General features: G+C 30.8%; 4 protein-coding genes and 2 long non-coding RNA genes across 13 annotated transcripts; 3 read left to right on the top strand and 3 right to left on the bottom strand.

Annotated features, from left to right (window-relative positions):
- Positions 1-327: 327 nt before the first annotated feature.
- Hex110 (hexamerin 110) lies at positions 328-5749 on the top strand. Its single transcript, XM_074247214.1, has 5 exons — positions 328-688; positions 1000-1628; positions 2246-3185; positions 3452-3874; positions 4719-5749. The coding sequence occupies exons 1-5, from the start codon at positions 613-615 to the stop codon at positions 5351-5353; spliced, it is 2703 nt and encodes a 900-aa protein (XP_074103315.1). The 5' UTR covers positions 328-612; the 3' UTR covers positions 5354-5749.
- Tpnc25d (Troponin C at 25D) lies at positions 5485-7412 on the bottom strand. Its single transcript, XM_074247231.1, has 3 exons — positions 7272-7412; positions 6634-7054; positions 5485-5749 (listed from the first exon to the last, which is right to left on the bottom strand). The coding sequence occupies exons 1-3, from the start codon at positions 7272-7274 to the stop codon at positions 5721-5723; spliced, it is 453 nt and encodes a 150-aa protein (XP_074103332.1). The 5' UTR covers positions 7275-7412; the 3' UTR covers positions 5485-5720.
- Positions 6962-9765, top strand: LOC141530228 (uncharacterized). Of its 2 annotated transcripts, XR_012479725.1 has the most exons (5): positions 6962-7098; positions 7169-7486; positions 7837-8167; positions 8238-8450; positions 8528-9765. It is a non-coding gene; the product is annotated as an uncharacterized LOC141530228 (long non-coding RNA). The 2 variants fall into 2 exon arrangements; XR_012479724.1 differs by having other exon boundaries at positions 7837-8450.
- Positions 9493-14122, bottom strand: LOC141530221 (ileal sodium/bile acid cotransporter-like). 3 transcript variants are annotated; one of them, XM_074247223.1, is made up of 7 exons: positions 14036-14122; positions 12563-12892; positions 12282-12491; positions 12018-12192; positions 11609-11871; positions 11343-11529; positions 9493-10975 (listed from the first exon to the last, which is right to left on the bottom strand). In XM_074247223.1, the coding sequence occupies exons 2-7, from the start codon at positions 12887-12889 to the stop codon at positions 10806-10808; spliced, it is 1332 nt and encodes a 443-aa protein (XP_074103324.1). In that variant the 5' UTR covers positions 12890-12892; positions 14036-14122; the 3' UTR covers positions 9493-10805. The 3 variants fall into 3 exon arrangements, with proteins under 3 accessions (XP_074103324.1, XP_074103322.1, XP_074103323.1); XM_074247221.1 differs by lacking the exon at positions 14036-14122 and adding an exon at positions 13571-13710; XM_074247222.1 differs by lacking the exon at positions 14036-14122 and adding an exon at positions 13216-13341.
- LOC141530229 (uncharacterized) lies at positions 13451-13799 on the top strand. Its single transcript, XR_012479726.1, has 2 exons — positions 13451-13510; positions 13596-13799. It is a non-coding gene; the product is annotated as an uncharacterized LOC141530229 (long non-coding RNA).
- A 238-nt stretch (positions 14123-14360) lies between the features above and the next one.
- Positions 14361-18652, bottom strand: LOC141530220 (uncharacterized). Of its 5 annotated transcripts, none has more exons than XM_074247218.1 (9): positions 18534-18652; positions 17255-17493; positions 16915-17184; positions 16049-16849; positions 15746-15968; positions 15440-15648; positions 15164-15379; positions 14693-15063; positions 14361-14618 (listed from the first exon to the last, which is right to left on the bottom strand). In XM_074247218.1, exons 2-9 carry the CDS (start codon positions 17351-17353, stop codon positions 14513-14515), a joined length of 2295 nt encoding a protein of 764 aa, XP_074103319.1. In that variant the 5' UTR covers positions 17354-17493; positions 18534-18652; the 3' UTR covers positions 14361-14512. The 5 variants fall into 5 exon arrangements, with proteins under 5 accessions (XP_074103319.1, XP_074103318.1, XP_074103317.1 ...); XM_074247217.1 differs by having other exon boundaries at positions 18519-18643; XM_074247216.1 differs by lacking the exon at positions 18534-18652 and having other exon boundaries at positions 17255-17614.
- Between the last annotated feature and the right edge of the window lie 36 nt (positions 18653-18688).

Raw genomic sequence — 18688 nt, 5'->3', positions numbered from 1 at the left:
CATACCTTTAAAATCTTATAGCAAAATATCAACTCTTTTCTATTAAATTAAACAGAGCCGATTAATTAAATTATAAAATTTTTTCTGGGGTTACTTATCCGAGTGATTAAATTATTTACCGCACTCAAAAATAACTTATCAAAATTATTGATATAAAGTAAAAAATATATAATGTAATTTAATGTTGCATGATTACGAAATGTGTAGTATTAAATAACAAGATAAAAATTAAATGCCATACCCTGCAAACTTAACTTAAAAATAATTATCCATTAAATGTTTAAAGTAAATGTTTTTGAAAATAAATTAATGGGTTAACGATAACTTTTTTCCAATTGCAGCCGACAAATTAATTATGATTTTTTTTAATCATTTTAGGAAAATTCCAAAAACTGAAAATATTTAATAGCCGTGACCTGTGATGTCGCGTGACCTGTGAAGTGTACGAAAGTCCACTAATTAACAGCGAAAAGTTCCTTGGGGAGACAACGAATCAATAAATGTAGGCCATGGAGGTCAATAAGATATGCCCAAAAGATCCGATACCAATTAGGTATATAAGCGTAAATATTTCAGCGAAATACCAGAGGAGTTTTCTGATTGAGAATCAGAATGCGCATCTTTTTACTGCTGGTGGCCTTTGTGGCTGCTATTACCGCTATCCCGACGCCTGTTAGACAGCATGCCGGTGAGTAATTTCTAGTAAAGCAATTAGTTCATATCCATAACTATTTTATTAAATAGAAGAATGACATTAAATTTAGATGAAAATTAACTTAGCAGATAGTTGATAATTTTAAAAATTTTTGTAACAAATAAATTATGGCAAAAAAAAATTTAGAAAAAAAATTGACATTTAGAAATTTTTAAAAATTACAAATGCAATTTTTTAAAACGAAATTTTTTTGTTAAAGAAAATAAAAAAATTGTCAAGTGACAGCTAACTTTAATGTCATAATAAAAGAAGAAGAAATAATAATTGACTTGATTAATCAACAGCCGATCAAGATTTTCTCCATAAGCAACAAGATGTCATCCACATTCTGGAGCACATCACTCAGGATATTCCTGACCAACACATCTACAACTTAGGAAAGACCTACGACATTGAGCACAGCTATGGCGATTACAGCGAGCCTCACCTCGTTGAATACTACGTCGGTCTCGTTAAGCACGGTCACGTCCAGCCAAGAGGAACCCCCTTCTCAACGAGCGTGAGCCAACTCCGCCAGGAAGTTTCCTTGCTGACCCGTGTTTTCCTTGGAGCCAAGAACTACTCAGTATTCTTCAAGACTGCTGCTTGGGCCCGCATCCACGTCAACGAGCACCAGTTCATCCAAGCTTTCATCACTGCTCTCCTCCAGCACCCAGAGACCCACGGAATCATCCCTCCAGCTCTGTACGAGATCCTTCCTCAGCACTACTTTGACGCTCGTGTCATCCACGAGGCCCAGAATGTCAGAATTTACGGAATGGACAACCCCTTGACTGAACAGACCGTTGTCATCCCGGTTAACTACACTGACTATGTTCCTCACGGAGAACACCAGCTTTCTTACTTCACTCACGACATTGGTCTCGCTCTCTTCCATGCTTACTTCTCCTTAGCTGGTTACATGATCCCTGAAGTGAGTATTTTTTTTTATTTTATAAATTTGTGGATTAATTTTTTTTTATTTAAAAAAATGTAAACTTGTGTTTTTATTGAAATTTTTTAGACATCAATTTTTGAATATTTTGTATCAAAAATAGACGTAATAACAATTTTTCATTTTATTTTAATTCTATTTTTGATGCAAAATATGAAAAAAAAAAAAAAAAAAAAATATTGACAAATTATTGCAACACCTCTAAATTCTTAATCAAACATTAAAATATAAAAATTCATAAAAAATGTTTAAATTATAATACCATGATACTTGTTATTTTAATTTGTTCATTTTTTCATGATCTTTAAAAAAAAAATATTATTTTACTATATTCTACGGATTTATGCCTACAAAATTTAAATGAAAAATGAAACTAGTAGATATTTTTTCTCTTTTTAAACTGCGAAAAAATATAAATATAGCGTTTTGTAATTTTTTAACAAATAATTCGTAGATTCATCATGAAGAAGAAAAAAAAAACTTGTCGATAACTAAATTTTTCAATTTTCTACGAGTGAAAAAAAAAACGCTATAGCTGTACATTTAAAAATTTATAAAATTTAAGAAAAAATACTAAGAGTATTTAAATTCGGTAGGGTTACAAAGGACACGGCGTTGAAGGTGAAACCCACCACGAATACCACATTGGCCGTGGATCAATCTACTACTACATCCACCACCAATTGATGGCCCACTACAACCTCCAGCGATTGTCTCACGGTCTGGGACCAATCGACGAAATCGACTACGAGCACGTGCAGGCCCCGTACCACCCACACTTGTACCACACCAACGGACTCGAGTTCGCTGGTCGCTCCCACGACATCACCCTGACCCCGTACTACGCCGACCTCGTAAGAAACGTGTACGCTCTCGAGCACAGAATCGTCAACGCGATAGACTCTGGCTACGTAATCACCCCTCAGCAAGCCTTTGTCTCCCTCTTCCAACCCGAAGGACTGAACATCCTCGGAGAGATCATCGAAGGAACCGGAAAATCCATAAACCCAAGATACTACGGCAGCTACCAAGCCGTAGCCCGCCAACTTCTCGGCAACGCTCCGGAATTCGCCAACATCTGGGAATACACTCCAGCTCCTCTGGACCTCCACGAGACCTCAGTACGCGACCCAGCCTTCTACAAGCTCTACAAACGTGTGATCAAGTTCTTCCAACGCTACCAGGAGTCTCTCCCCGCTTACCAATACAACGATCTTGTAGTTCCTGGAGTAACCATCGACAAAATCGTTTTCCCAGACGTCAACACCTACTTCGACACCCAGATCGTCGATATCGACAACGGAATCTACCAACCGGTCAACACGCACGAGCAAGAGAACCTTAAAGTCAAGGCTGAAGTTAAGAGATTGAACCACAAGCCTTACGAATACCAAATCTTCGTCCACAGCGACAAACCCATTAGCAACGCTGTTGTACGCGTTTACATTGCACCTAAATACGACTATGATGGTAAATTGGTTGACATTAACCACCACAGACATTACTTCGTTGAGCTTGACCAATTTGTCTACGATTGTAAGTATATTCTTCTTCATATTATTAATTTAATGACACTGAAATTAACAAACATATTACTATTTTTTAATTTTATTTAATTTAACAAATTAATTCATTTTAAAAAATTCTAATCATAATTTTTAACAATTTTAATTAAAAATTTTTTTTTATAATTTCTTAGACATAAAAATAAAAAAAAAAAAAAAAAAAAAAAAAAGGTAGTCAATTTCAATGTCATCAATTTTGACTGAATAATTTAAATTTATTTATTATTTAATACGCAGTCCAGGAAGGCAAGAATGTGATTGTCAGAGACTCTCACCACGCTCCACACTTCAGCCACGACTACCCATCCGTCCACCACATCCAGACCTACGTCGACAGCGCAGTTCGTTCTCAAAACCCGTACTACGTTACCGAGCCATCCCAGATCTTTGGATTCCCTGCTAGATTATCAATCCCCAAGGGACGTTACGGTGGCTACCCAGTTCAGATCCTCGCCTTTATTAGCACTCCTGAACACCCAGTTCCTCACTACGGACCCGTCGTACCTGCACAATACCGTACTTACCAGAAACAACACTACCACATCTTTGACGATGAACACTACGAGCCATACGCCCAGGAACACAAACACGGACAAGGTCTTTATGATCACGTTGATGTTGTTCCTCACTACCACGAACACGGTGTCTACGGCCAAGATGGTAATTTTTTTATTTAAAGCATTTTTTCATGTTATTAAAGGTCTATCCAGTATGAACGTCCTATTATTCAAACAACAAAATTCATTTGTGATGCTCAATTAGTTGTTCTATTTAAAATTTTATTGCTTGTTTAGATTTCGAGCTATCATTAATAATATTTATTAATTTAAAATGGATTTTACTACGGCTAGCTTGACGATGCTTGTTCAATTTATTTTGTGACTTGAAAAATTTTGAAAAATTCATCAATTAACATATTTTTAGCTTTTATCGTTTTACAATTTGTCAGCCGTATAAGATTAATCGTAAAATTTATACAATTATTTTTAATTCGTTGAATTTTTAAGTTTTTTTTTTAAGTGCTTTCTTTAATTACTTTGAAAATTTGAAAAATCTTTAATAAACGTTTTTTTTCTGTGATAGATAGATAAATAAATAATGAGGTTTTCTTCAATATTTTTACAATGATTAGAACCGATATATAATTTTAAATATTTAGAATAAATCTGACATTATTAATATTACTATTAATGTTAACAGCAATAACAATTGCGACACATAGCAAGTGAATAGTAATTGGATATAAAAGTTCTATAATTAATTATTGTTCATAGCTCGATTCTATTAAATTTACTTTGAAGTAAATATCATTATCATTAATTTAAGCTATTATTTATTTAGTATTTATGATTTTTTCACTTTATCTCATGACTCGAAAAATTTAGAAAATTTTATTTTTCATCTTTATAATGAATTATCCAATGTTCATTAAAATAAATCTACCTATCCATGTCGTGCTTGACCAAATCGCACTTTAATTAATTTATTTTTTATGAAATTTCAGTAGACAAACACCACTACTACTACGGTCACTACTTGTACCACAAATACCCACAATACTATCCTTTCCACTACTACGAACACCCAGAGCACGTCTACCACGGAGAAGAACATTCCAACCAAGGAATCCATCACACTGAGTACTCAGGACAGTACCAACACCACGTACCAGCCGGACAGACCGTACCTCAAGGACAATACCAAGGAGTTTACCACCACAGTGGTACAACCTACCCATATGTCGCCGGAGGAGCCAAGGAGTACGTCCACGGAGTACACCACGGAATCCATCAAGAAATCCACGAGAAGATCCACCAAGATATCGTCGCTGGAATCCACCAAGGAGTTCATCCAGTTTACCCTGACGTACACCACGACGTCCAAGGTGACCAGCCCGCTGGATACGATCACTACAAACACAATGTCGAGTACTTGAAGAAGTACTACCACGGCAAGCACATCAGCGAAGTTATCGGTGGTTTTGTTTCTCTGGATTACAAACCCCTGGGTTACCCATTAGACAGACCTCTGTCTCCAAGCGCTTACTACGTGCCCAACATGAAGGTGGCTTACTTCTCAGTCTACCACCACGACGGCCATGATGAGCATCATCATGAAACTTACCACTCAACTTATTAGAAATCAAAATAATTTTTTTTAACTTCTTTTGAATTTCTTCTCACAATCTCTCTCCTTTTTTTTTTTTACAATTCTTCCTCCTGTTTCTGACTCCTTTCTGTTATTACTTCTCGAAATAATAAATTCTTCAATTTGATACTAAAAAATAATTGTTTTATTTATTTATCTAGTAATTAATTATTATTAATAATAAGTTATTTAATAGTTATGATAATGTAGAACCAGGTATGCTGATCCGATGGATAATGATAATTTAGATGTGTACAAATATTTTTTATTCTTATTATGACAAAGCTGTCCGCTGCTCGTTTTAAATTTTCTCTTGCGTGGGTGGTAGAATTCTTGTCAAGATTAACATTAGTATGAGTTATTCACCAGTCATCATCTCCATGAACTCTGAAATAGATTTCAATAGATTAGTCACGCGTCTTAAAAAAGACAGCTCATTAAAAATAATTACACATTATTTATAAAAATACTTTAAATAATTATAATTATTTATTTAATCAGGGTCCCAGAGAGCTTGGCTGCCAGAGTAAATTAATTTAATTTAATAAATAACATATTTGTCGCTCTATTAAAATTAATTCACTCATCGTGAAGAATTAATTTTTTGATGCAATTGTTTATAGTCAATTTAATTTTTTTTTATATCTATTTTCCAATCTGGTTTTTGGTTAATCTCCAGGTCATCCTGATTGAAATATAGCATTAAAATTATGAAACTGAAGTTAGCAGACGTCCGTCATTTTTTGGACTTCAAATTTTTGTTGACAATACTAAAGTTAGCCGACGTTTATAATTTTTGGATTTTTTTCAATAATCAAATTAAAACAAAAACAAACATTTTTTAAAAATTGCTCTTACAGTTTTTCATGTTTTTCATCAGAATCAAATAATTAATTTAAAAAAATTTTTTAACAAATAAATTATGGCAAAAAAATTGACATTTTAGAAAATTAAAAAAGTAAAAAATGCAATTTTTCAGAAATAATTTTCGGAGCAAATTTATTTATTAAAAAAAATAAAAAAAATTATAATAGTGACAGCCAATTTTAATGTCATATATGTTTTTTACAAATGAAATTTTTTTTTGTAATAATTTTTTCAAAAAAAAAAAAAATTTTTAAAATTTTTAGATGTCAGCTAACTTAATTTTAATTTTTTGTTATTGTAATTAATTTATTAGAAGAATTTAAAAAATTGACAGAAGTCAGCTGACTTCAGTTCATACGTCAGTATAAATAATTAAAATTTAAATAATTAATAATGAAACTAACCATCAAAGTCGACAGTGCCAGAGCCATCGGTGTCGATTTCGGCAATGATCCCATCGAGATCAGAGCTGGTCAACTTGTCATCAAGAGCCGCTAAAATTTCCTTGAGCGTCGCAGTAGTGATATAACCGTTTCCCTCACGATCGTAAAGACGAAAGGCTTCTTTCAACTCTTCCTGCATGGCCTCAGCATCTTCTTCCTCCAAGAACCTTCCAGCGATTTTGCAGAATCCATCAAAATTAACTTTACCGACCCGGTCGGGATCGTTTTCCTCAATGATAGCGTTGAGCTCTGCGTCATCGAACAACTGACCCATAGTGTTCAGTATCGTGGAGATCTTAATAGTGTCAATAAAGCCACTCTTGGTGGTGTCAAACATCTGGAATGCTTTTCGCATAATCGCGGTCTTTTGTTCGTCTTCTTCCTGAAATTTTTTACAAAAAAACAATTAATAAATAATTTTAATTGGTAAGCATTCACTTCACTTTTAAAAACAAAATATTTTTCACTTAATCATTGGCATTTTTTTTTTTCACAGATTTTTTAGAAGATAAAAAAATTTAAAAAAGCTTCTTTGACTGAATAATTTATACTAAGATACTTTCAAAAGATAAGATGACAAAAAGGGAGATAATTCTTACCATGATTGATGTCTTGCAACGCAAGCGGATGAAAGTTACATGACGCGAACCTGCAGCTTCTCGGGAAGATATAAAGGCCCGTGGGGTGAACCAGAACCAGCTAGAAAGCTACTACCCAATTACACACTAGTCTGCACAAAAATAGTCGACGCACAAGAGAAACGAAAAATGAAATATGTTATAAGTTTACGCTGAGGTTTCCACGCCGAGAGAAGGTCAATACTTATATTACACATGCTTTTATAGTTATTCAAAATTTTAATAGTCGTCTTTACATTTCCTTTTAATTTATTTTAATCTCGTTAATCATATCCTTTAGCTCACCAATTATATACTTGTTGATAAATTTTAAAAGCTAGAGTTAATGAGTTGTGACATTTGTTTTATTTAGTAGGTTTCAATAAAATAAAATTTTCTTCTAAAATTTATTTTAAAAATTTATAAATATTTTTTGGTGAGTTAAAAAACATTTAAATATTTAACAAAAATATATTTTATGTATCTTAATATATTTCTTCTCAATAATCATTAAATTTTATATCACTATAAGTTGAAACATTTTCAGGTTCCTGCTATTTTGTTTTTTATATCATGGGAATTCAAACAATTTGTTGTTAAAAAAACAATTTCCTGGTTGGCAAATATTTTAGTTTATTGAAGTATAAATTACTTGAATACTTAATACGTCCGATCTTCTCCAATAATAAAGGACAGAAAGATGACTTTGCATACAATATATTGGTTTAGTAAAAAGGTGTCGCAAGTTAAGGAATTACGTAATTGAGTTGAAGCGTTGATGAGGCCAGTACAAAATTATCTTCCAGTAAAATTTTTGGCTCAATAATGTGTTAGAGTGCTATTAATTTTTTTTATTATTATTATTACTATTTATTTAAGTACTACAAACAATTATACAAATTTCATAACCAATATAACATGTTTAATCTTTAAAATACAATATTTCAGAGCACAGACGATTTAGATCACCTTCAAACGTATCCTCGATTAAATAAATACGTGACGGCGTGATTATGATAAATAAAATCCAAATAATTTACTCATTGGATTTATATATAAATAATATAAATAAATACACGGTAATGTTGGTGTTAATGGATATGAGGGGGTGTTAATTCAACTGCGGGCATGAAAGAAGAAAACTACTTCGCTAGTTTAACGGTACGTTTACACGCTAATATAAAATTACTTAATACTATACACATATTATAATGTCTTATTTTTCTATCTTATTTCAGCTGTTTAAATTAAGTGGATTATAATAACGATATTCTTCTTCTGCCGCAATAAAAACATACATACATCGTGCGTTTGAGGTATGAAACCCATCAACGAATAACATGTGCCAAATTTTAAAAAGACACTGCTCGCTGGCAACCGACGTGTCTCTGATACGACTCGTTGGAAAGGAATGCAATCCAAGATGATGATATGTTAGTTGTTTGGTCCTTCGTGTGCACTTAAAGTCTGTAACACTTAGTTATCTTCTCCACCTTACTCTTCTTGAGTTATGCATTGCTCTTTACATAAGACAATACTATTATTAAATGAATTATTCTTTCCAGAAAATACATTTTTCAGCACACTTAAGTTAAATACATCCGCCCACACTTGCGATGTTATAAATATATACCTGACAATTTTTAATGACTAATTTTTGTTCAGATAATGCAGATCTATAACATAATCAGTTAGATTTGATGCTGAAGTGTTGATTATTATCTCTAGTATTGAAAACAGACGGTGACCTGAAAACACATCACTCAAGGTCGGGATTGATTGCATGTTAAATATTTAAATAACCATTGGATAATTTCCTTATGTCTGTTATTATTAACTTGACGTCTGAAGGAAGAAATTTTTCAGTGTTTAAATTCCTAAAATTTTATAATAATAAATAAATTCAGAAATTTATTTAAACGCTGATAAGCAAAATTGTTGCACAGCTGAGTAAGTTCATTCAACTTTTAATCCAGAGGTGTTGCGTTATTAAATAAAACTTGGTGGTCCTTTCCAAGAGTAGTTTTGCGATGAGGTTAATTGGCTTTGAGCCACTCAAATCACAAAACTATACGTAAATAAAGTTCCCGTGGGTTTCAAATATTTTACTCACACTTTTGTCATTATTATTTTATTATTATCATGACAATTGAGGATAGTACGTTACGCGTCATCAACAACTCTTACTAAAAATAAATCAGTATGACAGTTTGCTAACATATTTTATTTATGTAACTTTAAGAAAACTAAACTATTTATTTTCCATCGGAATTTATACTGTCATGTCGACGTTTACAAATTTCAAGATGATTAACCATTTAATCTAAACATTAATAAATCGAGTTATTGCAAGGAAATCCGGATTACACTGCTCATCACAATATATTTATAAATCAAATTTACAAACAATTTTTTTTTTTTAATTTAAATTTATTTTATTGTATAATTAAAAATTAAAAACAAAAATTACGCATTAGACGGCAGGATTTATTTAACAAATTAAAAATTTGTTTTATTTATTTATTAATATTTATACTATTATTACTTAATCGATTGTTATTGTTTAATTCTTTCTCAACTATAATGTAAATAGAACTAAAAAAATTACTATAAAATTCACGCAATCACTTGCGATTATTTTCTTCCTACTATATATATTTTTGTAAATGGTTAATAAATTGTAATATCATTTAATATACAGATTTTATAACAGGTATTCTATGTATAAAAAAATATTTAGTATATTTTAACAAATAAAAATTAGTAACATTTGACACATAAAAACGTTAATGACAACAATATTAATATGTCCTAATATTCAATATCACATGCCATAATATACAGCTATAATTAATTATAATAATAATAATAATAATAAAAAAAATTATACAATTATCGTGGTAGAAGAAATTCATTACCTGTTATCAACTTATAATTTTGAGCGAGGGATTATTCGACGCCTAGTGATAACCTGACCTCGGTTCATCTGACTAGAATACTGTGTGGAATAATCCAATTTAATACCATAAAATTTGTTACTTATTTTTCTTATAAAAATAGAGTAAAGAAAGAAAAGTTTAAAAAATAACATTTTTTTAGAGCGTGTACTGGCAGTTAAAAATACGCGAGAATTTTTAACTGATGCATAAGATAGTAATAATATTATTATTTGGAGTAACGTTATTTCAGTACACACCGCTGATGACCTACAGACCTCCGGTTCACTTTAATGAATACTATTTTACTCGATTGAAAATGTATTTATGCACGCATTAGCCTCGGCTATAAAAAAGAAAAAAAAAACTAAAGTTGATTTTTCTTGATATCTTCATTTTTACTCGGGTCTACCGAGTATTTTATGTATATTCACTCCTAACTAAAATTTAGGAGCATATTCTGGATTATTTAAACTAAAATATATCTAAGGAACCGTAACTTATCTAGCTTAAAAAAAAAAAAAAAAAAAAAAAAAAAAAAAAACCCTAATACCACAGTTATTCTAAGTAATAGTGCCGCTTATGCAGATTGTATTGCCGATAAGTTTGATATAACAATAGGCATTCCATCGGGTTGAAATTTGTCTGATGATTTTTCACACCTTTCTTTCCTGCGGTCGTATATTATTTTTATCAGCCACAAGATCATCAGTGGGATCGGTGTCATTATGGCACACGATACAGGAATTACTAAAAAAAAAATTTTACTTTGTTAAAAAATAGACACAATAATTATTCAATTCAATCAAAAGTTATCTTTGACGGCTAATTGTAAAATGTTTATCTAGTATCTCGTAAAATATTAGATTGACAGATCTTTCTTCGTTATCTACTGTTTCTAATACTTGACATTAATAATCAATTGTCAAAAAATTGAAATTTAAAAAATTATTATTGATTAGTTAGTTATCATATGTTACTAAATATAGAAGATATTGATAACAAAATTATTTTAAAAATTTTTTGAAGCATTAAAAATTATTTTTTTTTTTTTTTTTCAATTAATGAGTAGATTAATCTATTTAATTTGTGAATAATGAAGTAAAAAAAATTTTACCAGTCGTAAGGTCTGCAGTTGGCTGTTCAATTCCCGATTTAAGAAGGAAAATAGCAATTCCAGTATTTTGAATCCCTGTTTCAATGGCAATAGCGCGAACATCAGGCTGCGGTTGACGGAAAACCAGCATCATAATCAAACCGCAAAGAAATCCTAACCAGGGTAAACCCATTCCTGTGAGTATAATCTATAAAAATAATTAAAATTAATAAATAAACTATTAAAGTAACTTTAACTAATTTATAAAAGAAAGCAAAAATTATTACCTGCCAGGAAAATAGTTGGAATAAATACAAATTTATGACGATTGCAAAAATTACAATAAATAAAATTAAAACAACGGAGAAAGGTTTCATTATCCTGACCATTAATTTACAGACTTTAGGGCATTTGCGTTGAATTATAAATCCAATTGCTAGGGGAACTACTAAACCGATAGCTGAAGTGGCAATTCTGCTATAAGGTATCTTGATATTTCCCCGGTCGAAAATATATTTACCCAGTGTAAATATCCATAAAGGCATTGTACCTAGAGAAAAATTTTTTATTAATAAAAGCAATTGTTCAACTTAAATAATTGAATTTATTTTTAAACTTTTACTTGAGTTATTTCAACAGCTTGGGGGGATAATTAAAGAGATAAGTGAATGAAAACAATATAAACAATTATTATACCGAAGGAAGCTAAAGTTGATACAGTTGTCATGCTGATAGAAAGTGGAAGATTTCCACCTAAAAGCAAAGTCCAAATATTTGATGCTCCACCGCTGGGGCTGATCCCCGTGAAAAATATTCCTAATTGCATTTCTGGTTTGTCGGGGAATAATGCATATCCAATACCAAATGCCAGCTATTATTAATCAACAAAAAAAAAAATAATTTAATATTAGTAAGAAATATCGTTAAATTTATCTTTAATTACGATAAATATTTAATTACCAGTGGCATTAAAATAAATTGACATATTGATCCAATTATTGGACCGATAGGTCTTTTTATTGTCTCTCGCAATACTTCCCAGTCCATAGCACATCCAAAATTAATATACAATATACATACAAGAGCTATAACACTCCCAGTAAATAATCTATCTATAACACGTTCAGGACGTATAACAATTAATTCTAATTTTTCTAGTTCATGACCCATCTGTAAAAAATAATATCGTATAATTATATGACTCATAATAATTAATAGATAAATATTTAATAAATACTTACTCCACGGTCAATAACTTTGAGCAGGATTTTAGTCTTACCGAGAAAGACACCCGTTACATTAAGGGTCCCATTATAATGTTCTCCATTAACAGGTAAAAATTCAGGTTTGATCCACGGATTAGCGACACTCGCAACAGTCGGATCCGAGTTTTCGACAACAAATTCTAGTTTGGTGCTATCAATAGTCGTGGGAATTACCAATTCAAATGGGACTTGGATTACATCATCGAGATGTAATTTGACAGAATTAGCGGTCAAGTTTAATTGCCACGCTTGCCCTGTGGGTATCGTTAGTCCCAATAAAAAAATTCCAACTATCAGCAACATATTCTGCAATTAAAAAAAAATAATAGACAATTAGTTACAATTTTACGATTTATGTCAATTAAAAAATAATTCTAAGATAGAAATTTTTGATAGCGTGCTTTGAAATATTAAATATTAACACCTTGATTTAATTTATTAGGAGCGTTATTAATTTTATTGTTAATCGATTTCAGTATAATTAAATATTAATGTCTAAAATACAACATTTGTGTCAATTTACATTTAAAATACGAACTTGAAAAGTAAATAATTATTGTAATTAATAAAATTTACGCAACTCATTCTCACAGTAACAATTAAATTGCAATCTGCAGATGTAAACTTACGTAAATATAAATTGCAGCAAAATATTTACTGTATTAATTAATTTTCAATGTCTACAGCAGGTACTTTAATTTAAAAAGAAACAAACTTTTTATTCACTTGTACCTAATACAAAAATTTCATACTTTAGTGATTAATTAAGTACAAAAATTGATAAGAAATTGATAAAGTAATATACTGTAGTCATTAGCTTGAGTATATTTATCTATGAATTTAGTGATAATACTAATTATCAAAATATAATCATAGAATCTGATTTGAAAAAAAATTTACTGTTTTTCTTGTAATAAAAAAATTGTAAAACAATTATGTACTAAGTATTAATTACGAACATTGAGTAATAAATAAAAAAATTACCTTGTAATAAAAAAAACTGTTTCAGAAATCAAACGCACGTTTCATATGACCAACGAATCACTGAAGATACTTTCACGTGCGCTAGTTTAAAGTTAAGGAAAAAAGAAAAGGAATAGAATGAAAAAATAAAAACAAATATCCGTGTGTGTTCACATTTGTGCGATGTCAAACCGGATTTTAGAGTAATTTCTCTTTAATTCTAGGTAAATATATATCGTATTGATACCAATGGAAGTGTATTTAATTAATTGCCGGTGGCATATGACGACAATAAAATAAGGAGAAATAAAACAATATTAAATAAAATAAACGTGCTTTTAGTCACATAGGCACATGTGTTATCACGTCACCTCAACATAAAACACACATGGTTATATATTAGTCTTGGATTTAGATATTTATCTATATATCTGAGGGCTAAATTAGTTGGAGTTGTATTTGAAGCACACACACACACTAAAATACCTGATTTTTGACTCGTAAAAAATTTTTACAACAATGATTTGCCCACTTAGCTCCACTTGGTAGTAACCTTGATTTTATTTTATCATTATTTTATGTATATACACACATCGACACACATGGAAGAATGTTTATGTAGAGTTTGCGGGGGGCGATCACGTAACATACAGGTTTGACTATTCTGCGTGGCGGCATCTATGGAATTTCTTAGAAAAACTCGTTTTTTTTTCTCTTTTTTTCACTTGATAAAAAATTAAATTTTTTAAATTCTTAGTCAATTTTTGAAAAATATATTAGCCACTACTTATTACAAATAGTTATCAATAACTCTCTTCAATTATTTCTTCCTTAAAAAAATATCCATATCAATAGACAGAACTAATAATTAGAGCTGCACACAAGTTTTACACAGACAATTGGTCTCAAAAAAATATTCCATGAATTCAAAATAAATATTTATTATAATTATAATTATTTGCTCTAAAAGTCTTGAAATTCTAAATCAACTAATTTTTTTATAAGGTCATCCATCTGGAGTTCTTTGGAAATATCTACTATCAGCTCGTCAATCAGCTTATCCGATATCCTATAAATATAATGATTCAAATGAATTGTTATGAAAACAAAAAATTAAATTTAAAATAAATAACTATCAATTACCATGAAACAACGTCCCAGGGTTTATTTAAGCTGTTACTCGTATACATGGGACTTAAACTGCAGAGCCGCTGATACTCGTCACGATACTTGAGAAGCCGATCTGCTGAATCTTGAGGTACTTTCAGTTGAGTTAACCCAGATTTTTTACCGTTGCTCAAAGCTGAGTTTACAAACTCTCGATTACTTTTAAACTCTCGAGAGCTCCGAGTTTTTGAAGTCCTCTGAGTTTCCGAGGATTTGCTCGTGCTTCTCAGAGACTCAGATGTAATTGAAGACTTGCGACTGGATTTCATTTTTTCGGCTAAGTACTCGTGAAGAAACTCTAAAAGAGCTTCCATCGTGGTAGCGTCCTTCAATGATGAGGTTTTTTGCTAGAATTATTTTTCATTGTAAACATAAATTCTTGATTAAAAATAAAAAAATAAAAAAATAAAAAAATAAAAAAATAAAAAAATGAAAAAATGAAAATACTTTTTTAGCTGCCAGAGAAATTAAATCCGTGATGATTGGAATTAAACTAGATAATTGTTTATTTTTAATAACAATTTCAGTGAATTTTTTACTATTAACATTATGTTTACTCGATTTAGTTTGCGTGTCGCTCTGTCGCTTTGCATTTTTCTTTGGAATTTTATTAGCATTTGACATTGAGGAATGACAAATACGCGACAACATTCCATTACTTCCCTGTAAAATAAACAAATTATAATTTAAAAAACAATATCCAATAAAAATAAATCATCTTACAATTTCTGAGTCAGTTGGCATCATTTCCATCACAGTTCTGATATCATCTTCCTTCTGATAAGCTCTCGTCCTAGCGCGGTTTCGTTTCAAGACCTCGCGTCTCGGTTTTTGCATCCCAATATTAGGATGCGGAGGTTCTATGGGCCCAGAAGCTGGATTATTAAGTTTTAATCTACCAACAGCAGTTCTTGGACACACACCAACAGTAACTACACATGTATTCAATCACAATTTGAGAAGTAAATAAGCAATCAGCAAATAATAATAATGTTTTATGTTTTTCTATAAATATTAATCATCTGATACCAGGCCGCCGATTTCTCAGGCATTTTGAATACTTAGAATCAACGCAGTACATACTGAAACGATTTTGATTATGTTTACGGTTGTCCAGGTGATTTCTTCTCTTGGCTTCAGACGCTGAAGTACCAATCAGTGTCGGTGCAGTGTGATTGTAAACTGATTCGTGGTTTGAAGTCAAACGGAGCTTTGACAAAATAGCGTAGCATCTTTTCTGTGTATCTTTTCCCTTTAAAAAAAAAGTTAAAATAACAAAAATAGATATTAATAAAAATGAATCTTCCAACTAATCGACCAGACAAAAATTACCAGAGGAAGTGGAGCAGTATCGCCAGCACCGAATAATTCAGCAGTGAGATTAATTTTTGAGCACACGTCTCTCAGATCAACAACAACCTGTAGAATCTCCTTGAGCTTTCCCGGATGTCCTTTCAAAATAGAACTCGGTATATGCTTGCAGTAAGCGCTTAAAGCATTGAGTAATAATTGATGGATTGAGCATAATTTTTGTTCCAGCGCGTGCATATGGAGTGAGAGCACACGTTTAGTAGGTCGTCTGGCGCTTGGTGACATAACTCGTACGTGTCTCTGCACGTCAGACATTTGACGTCTCAACTCATACAAATAATTACGTGAAAAGCGTATTGCAAACTCCATGACACGTTGCTGACGTCGCTTTAAATCAATATCTCCATCTGGCTGGGGTATTCGGCAAAGTCGGTATGAAATTTCATCCAGAAGTTCTGAGATTTTAGCTTGAATCCCCAAAATTTTGTGAGCTACTACTGGATCTATACGTACTACGTGCGAGGAATATTGATTACTCCCATTTTGGGATATAAATTCAGGAGTTGAAATACAATCACGACAATTGCAATCTCGGTAAAAAGTACATGGTCGTTCATGATGGTGCCTTATCGTGTGCTCGTAACGCAGTTTTGTCGTTTTAGATTTAAAGTCTAGCTGAGATACCGGGGAACGCTCGTAAATCAGCTCATCCTCATCTTCTTTTTGCACAGCTCGCAATGTACTGCTGCTTTCCGAGTCGTTATCTTCGTCATTTTCGATTTGATAATCAAATTTTAATGACTTTTTATCCTCTTTCGAAGGCTGAGCATAAAAAGCAAATATTAAAACTAAAATATTACTTAAAATTATAGTTAATAATAAATTACCAAATCGGATCTTTTATAATCACTCGTACACACAGTCAATCTTTCAGTTTGCTCCGAGTCTGCATCAAATTTTCTGAGCTCTTCGTCAACCTCTTGTAAATTTTCACGCAGCAGCTGCTTGGCATCGACTCCGTGATAGCATTCTGGATAATAACTCGGCTTCTGGTCTTGCCGATTTACAAAAGAAGTCCAAACCCGTTCCTCATCATTTTTTGTTCTCTGTCTTCTGACATCTTTCACGATATATTTAAATTGATTTGAAGGCACATACTAAAATTACAAGAACCATGAATTAAAAAATAAATTACTAATTGTAAAATAATAATAAATTTATAGATACCTTGAAATTAAAGTCATCGTCATCCGAAACATCGATACTTTCTGGTGATATTTCATTATTTGAATAGTTATATTTAATGGACTTGATGACGGATGACATGACCGTTCTTGGTTATGTCTGTCATCAAACCGTTAATTTTTTTTTTTTTTTTTTTTGTTATCGGTTATTTTAGCTGACCAAAATCCATTGTGTTAATAGGTTTGATGAAATTAAACTGGTGTAAATAATTAAATTTATTCCTGCAAAAATTTTAATTTTATTAATTTAACAGTTTTTTGAAATTCAAAATGCCAATGCTGAGAATGCAGGCGTTTTTTTTTTGTTTACGCGTCGTTGGGAAACGACCGGCTGCTGCATTCATTCAAAAATACTTTTTTAATCGCCTTATTATTGAGTAATTATTTTTTTACAACATAAATTTAGATTTTTTTATAAATGATTGTTTAAAAAATTATAATTATTAAATTTTATAATAAAAAATTTTTTACTTTTTTCTTTTTCACCAAAAAGCGCGGGATTTTTTATTCTAAATTAATTTGAAAATAGTTAACTAACAATTGATTAAAAATTAATTTTTTTATTAAATTGAATCATTTTTCTTTTTTTACAAAAAAAAATGCATTTTTTTTTGTGTAGTATTTTTAAATTTATGAAAATTAACTTAGCAGATAGTTGAGAATTTTAAAAATTTTTGTAACAAATAAATTATGACAAAAAAAATTGACATTTAGAAATTTTAAAAAACTACAAATTAAATTTTTTAAAAATAATTTTTTGGGACAAATTTATTTGTTAAAAATAATTAAAAAATTTTCATGTCATTTAAATTATTTATTATTTGTTATAAAAAAAGCTTTTATTAAATTATTAAAAAAAAGTTAAGCAGTAATTTTAATAATTAGACTTGACCAAAGTTTCAAAAATTTCAACCCCATTCAGAATAATTAGTAAAAATAATTACAATATTAAAGTTAGCCGACATTTTTAATTTTTCTATTTTTTTTCATTTATTCAATTATAACAAAAAAACATTTTTAAAAAATTGCATGTGTAATTTTTTTAATTTTCTACATGTGAAATTTTTTTAATTAATTTTTTTCAATAAAAAAAATCCAAAAATTTTTAAATGTCAGCTAACTTTAAAGTCATGCAGAAATTACATGAAAACAACAAAAAATCCATCAAAAAAAAAATAACCGGCATTATACGTTTTTTACATCTAGGTATTTTTTATAGTAAATAAATCATAATAAAGTAAAAGAACCATGTGTGTAAGTACATAAAATTGTCAGGTGAACAAAGAAAAAAAATTCATTAAATATATGTAAATGGTATAGTCGTATCGTGGGTGCGGTCGTACAAGTACAGCACCAATAACCGAGTACCGAGCAACCGAGTAGTATTTGGCTACTGGTTGCTAGTGTAGTTTGCAAA

Source organism: Cotesia typhae, unplaced genomic scaffold (assembly GCF_013202065.1).
Source record: "Cotesia typhae breed Kobodo isofemale line unplaced genomic scaffold, CoteBio_Ctyphae contig_48, whole genome shotgun sequence".
In the NCBI taxonomy this organism is placed as follows: domain Eukaryota; kingdom Metazoa; phylum Arthropoda; class Insecta; order Hymenoptera; family Braconidae; genus Cotesia; species Cotesia typhae.
Note: the sequence above shows the minus strand (reverse complement) of the source record. Positions and strands in the feature narration are given on the sequence as shown.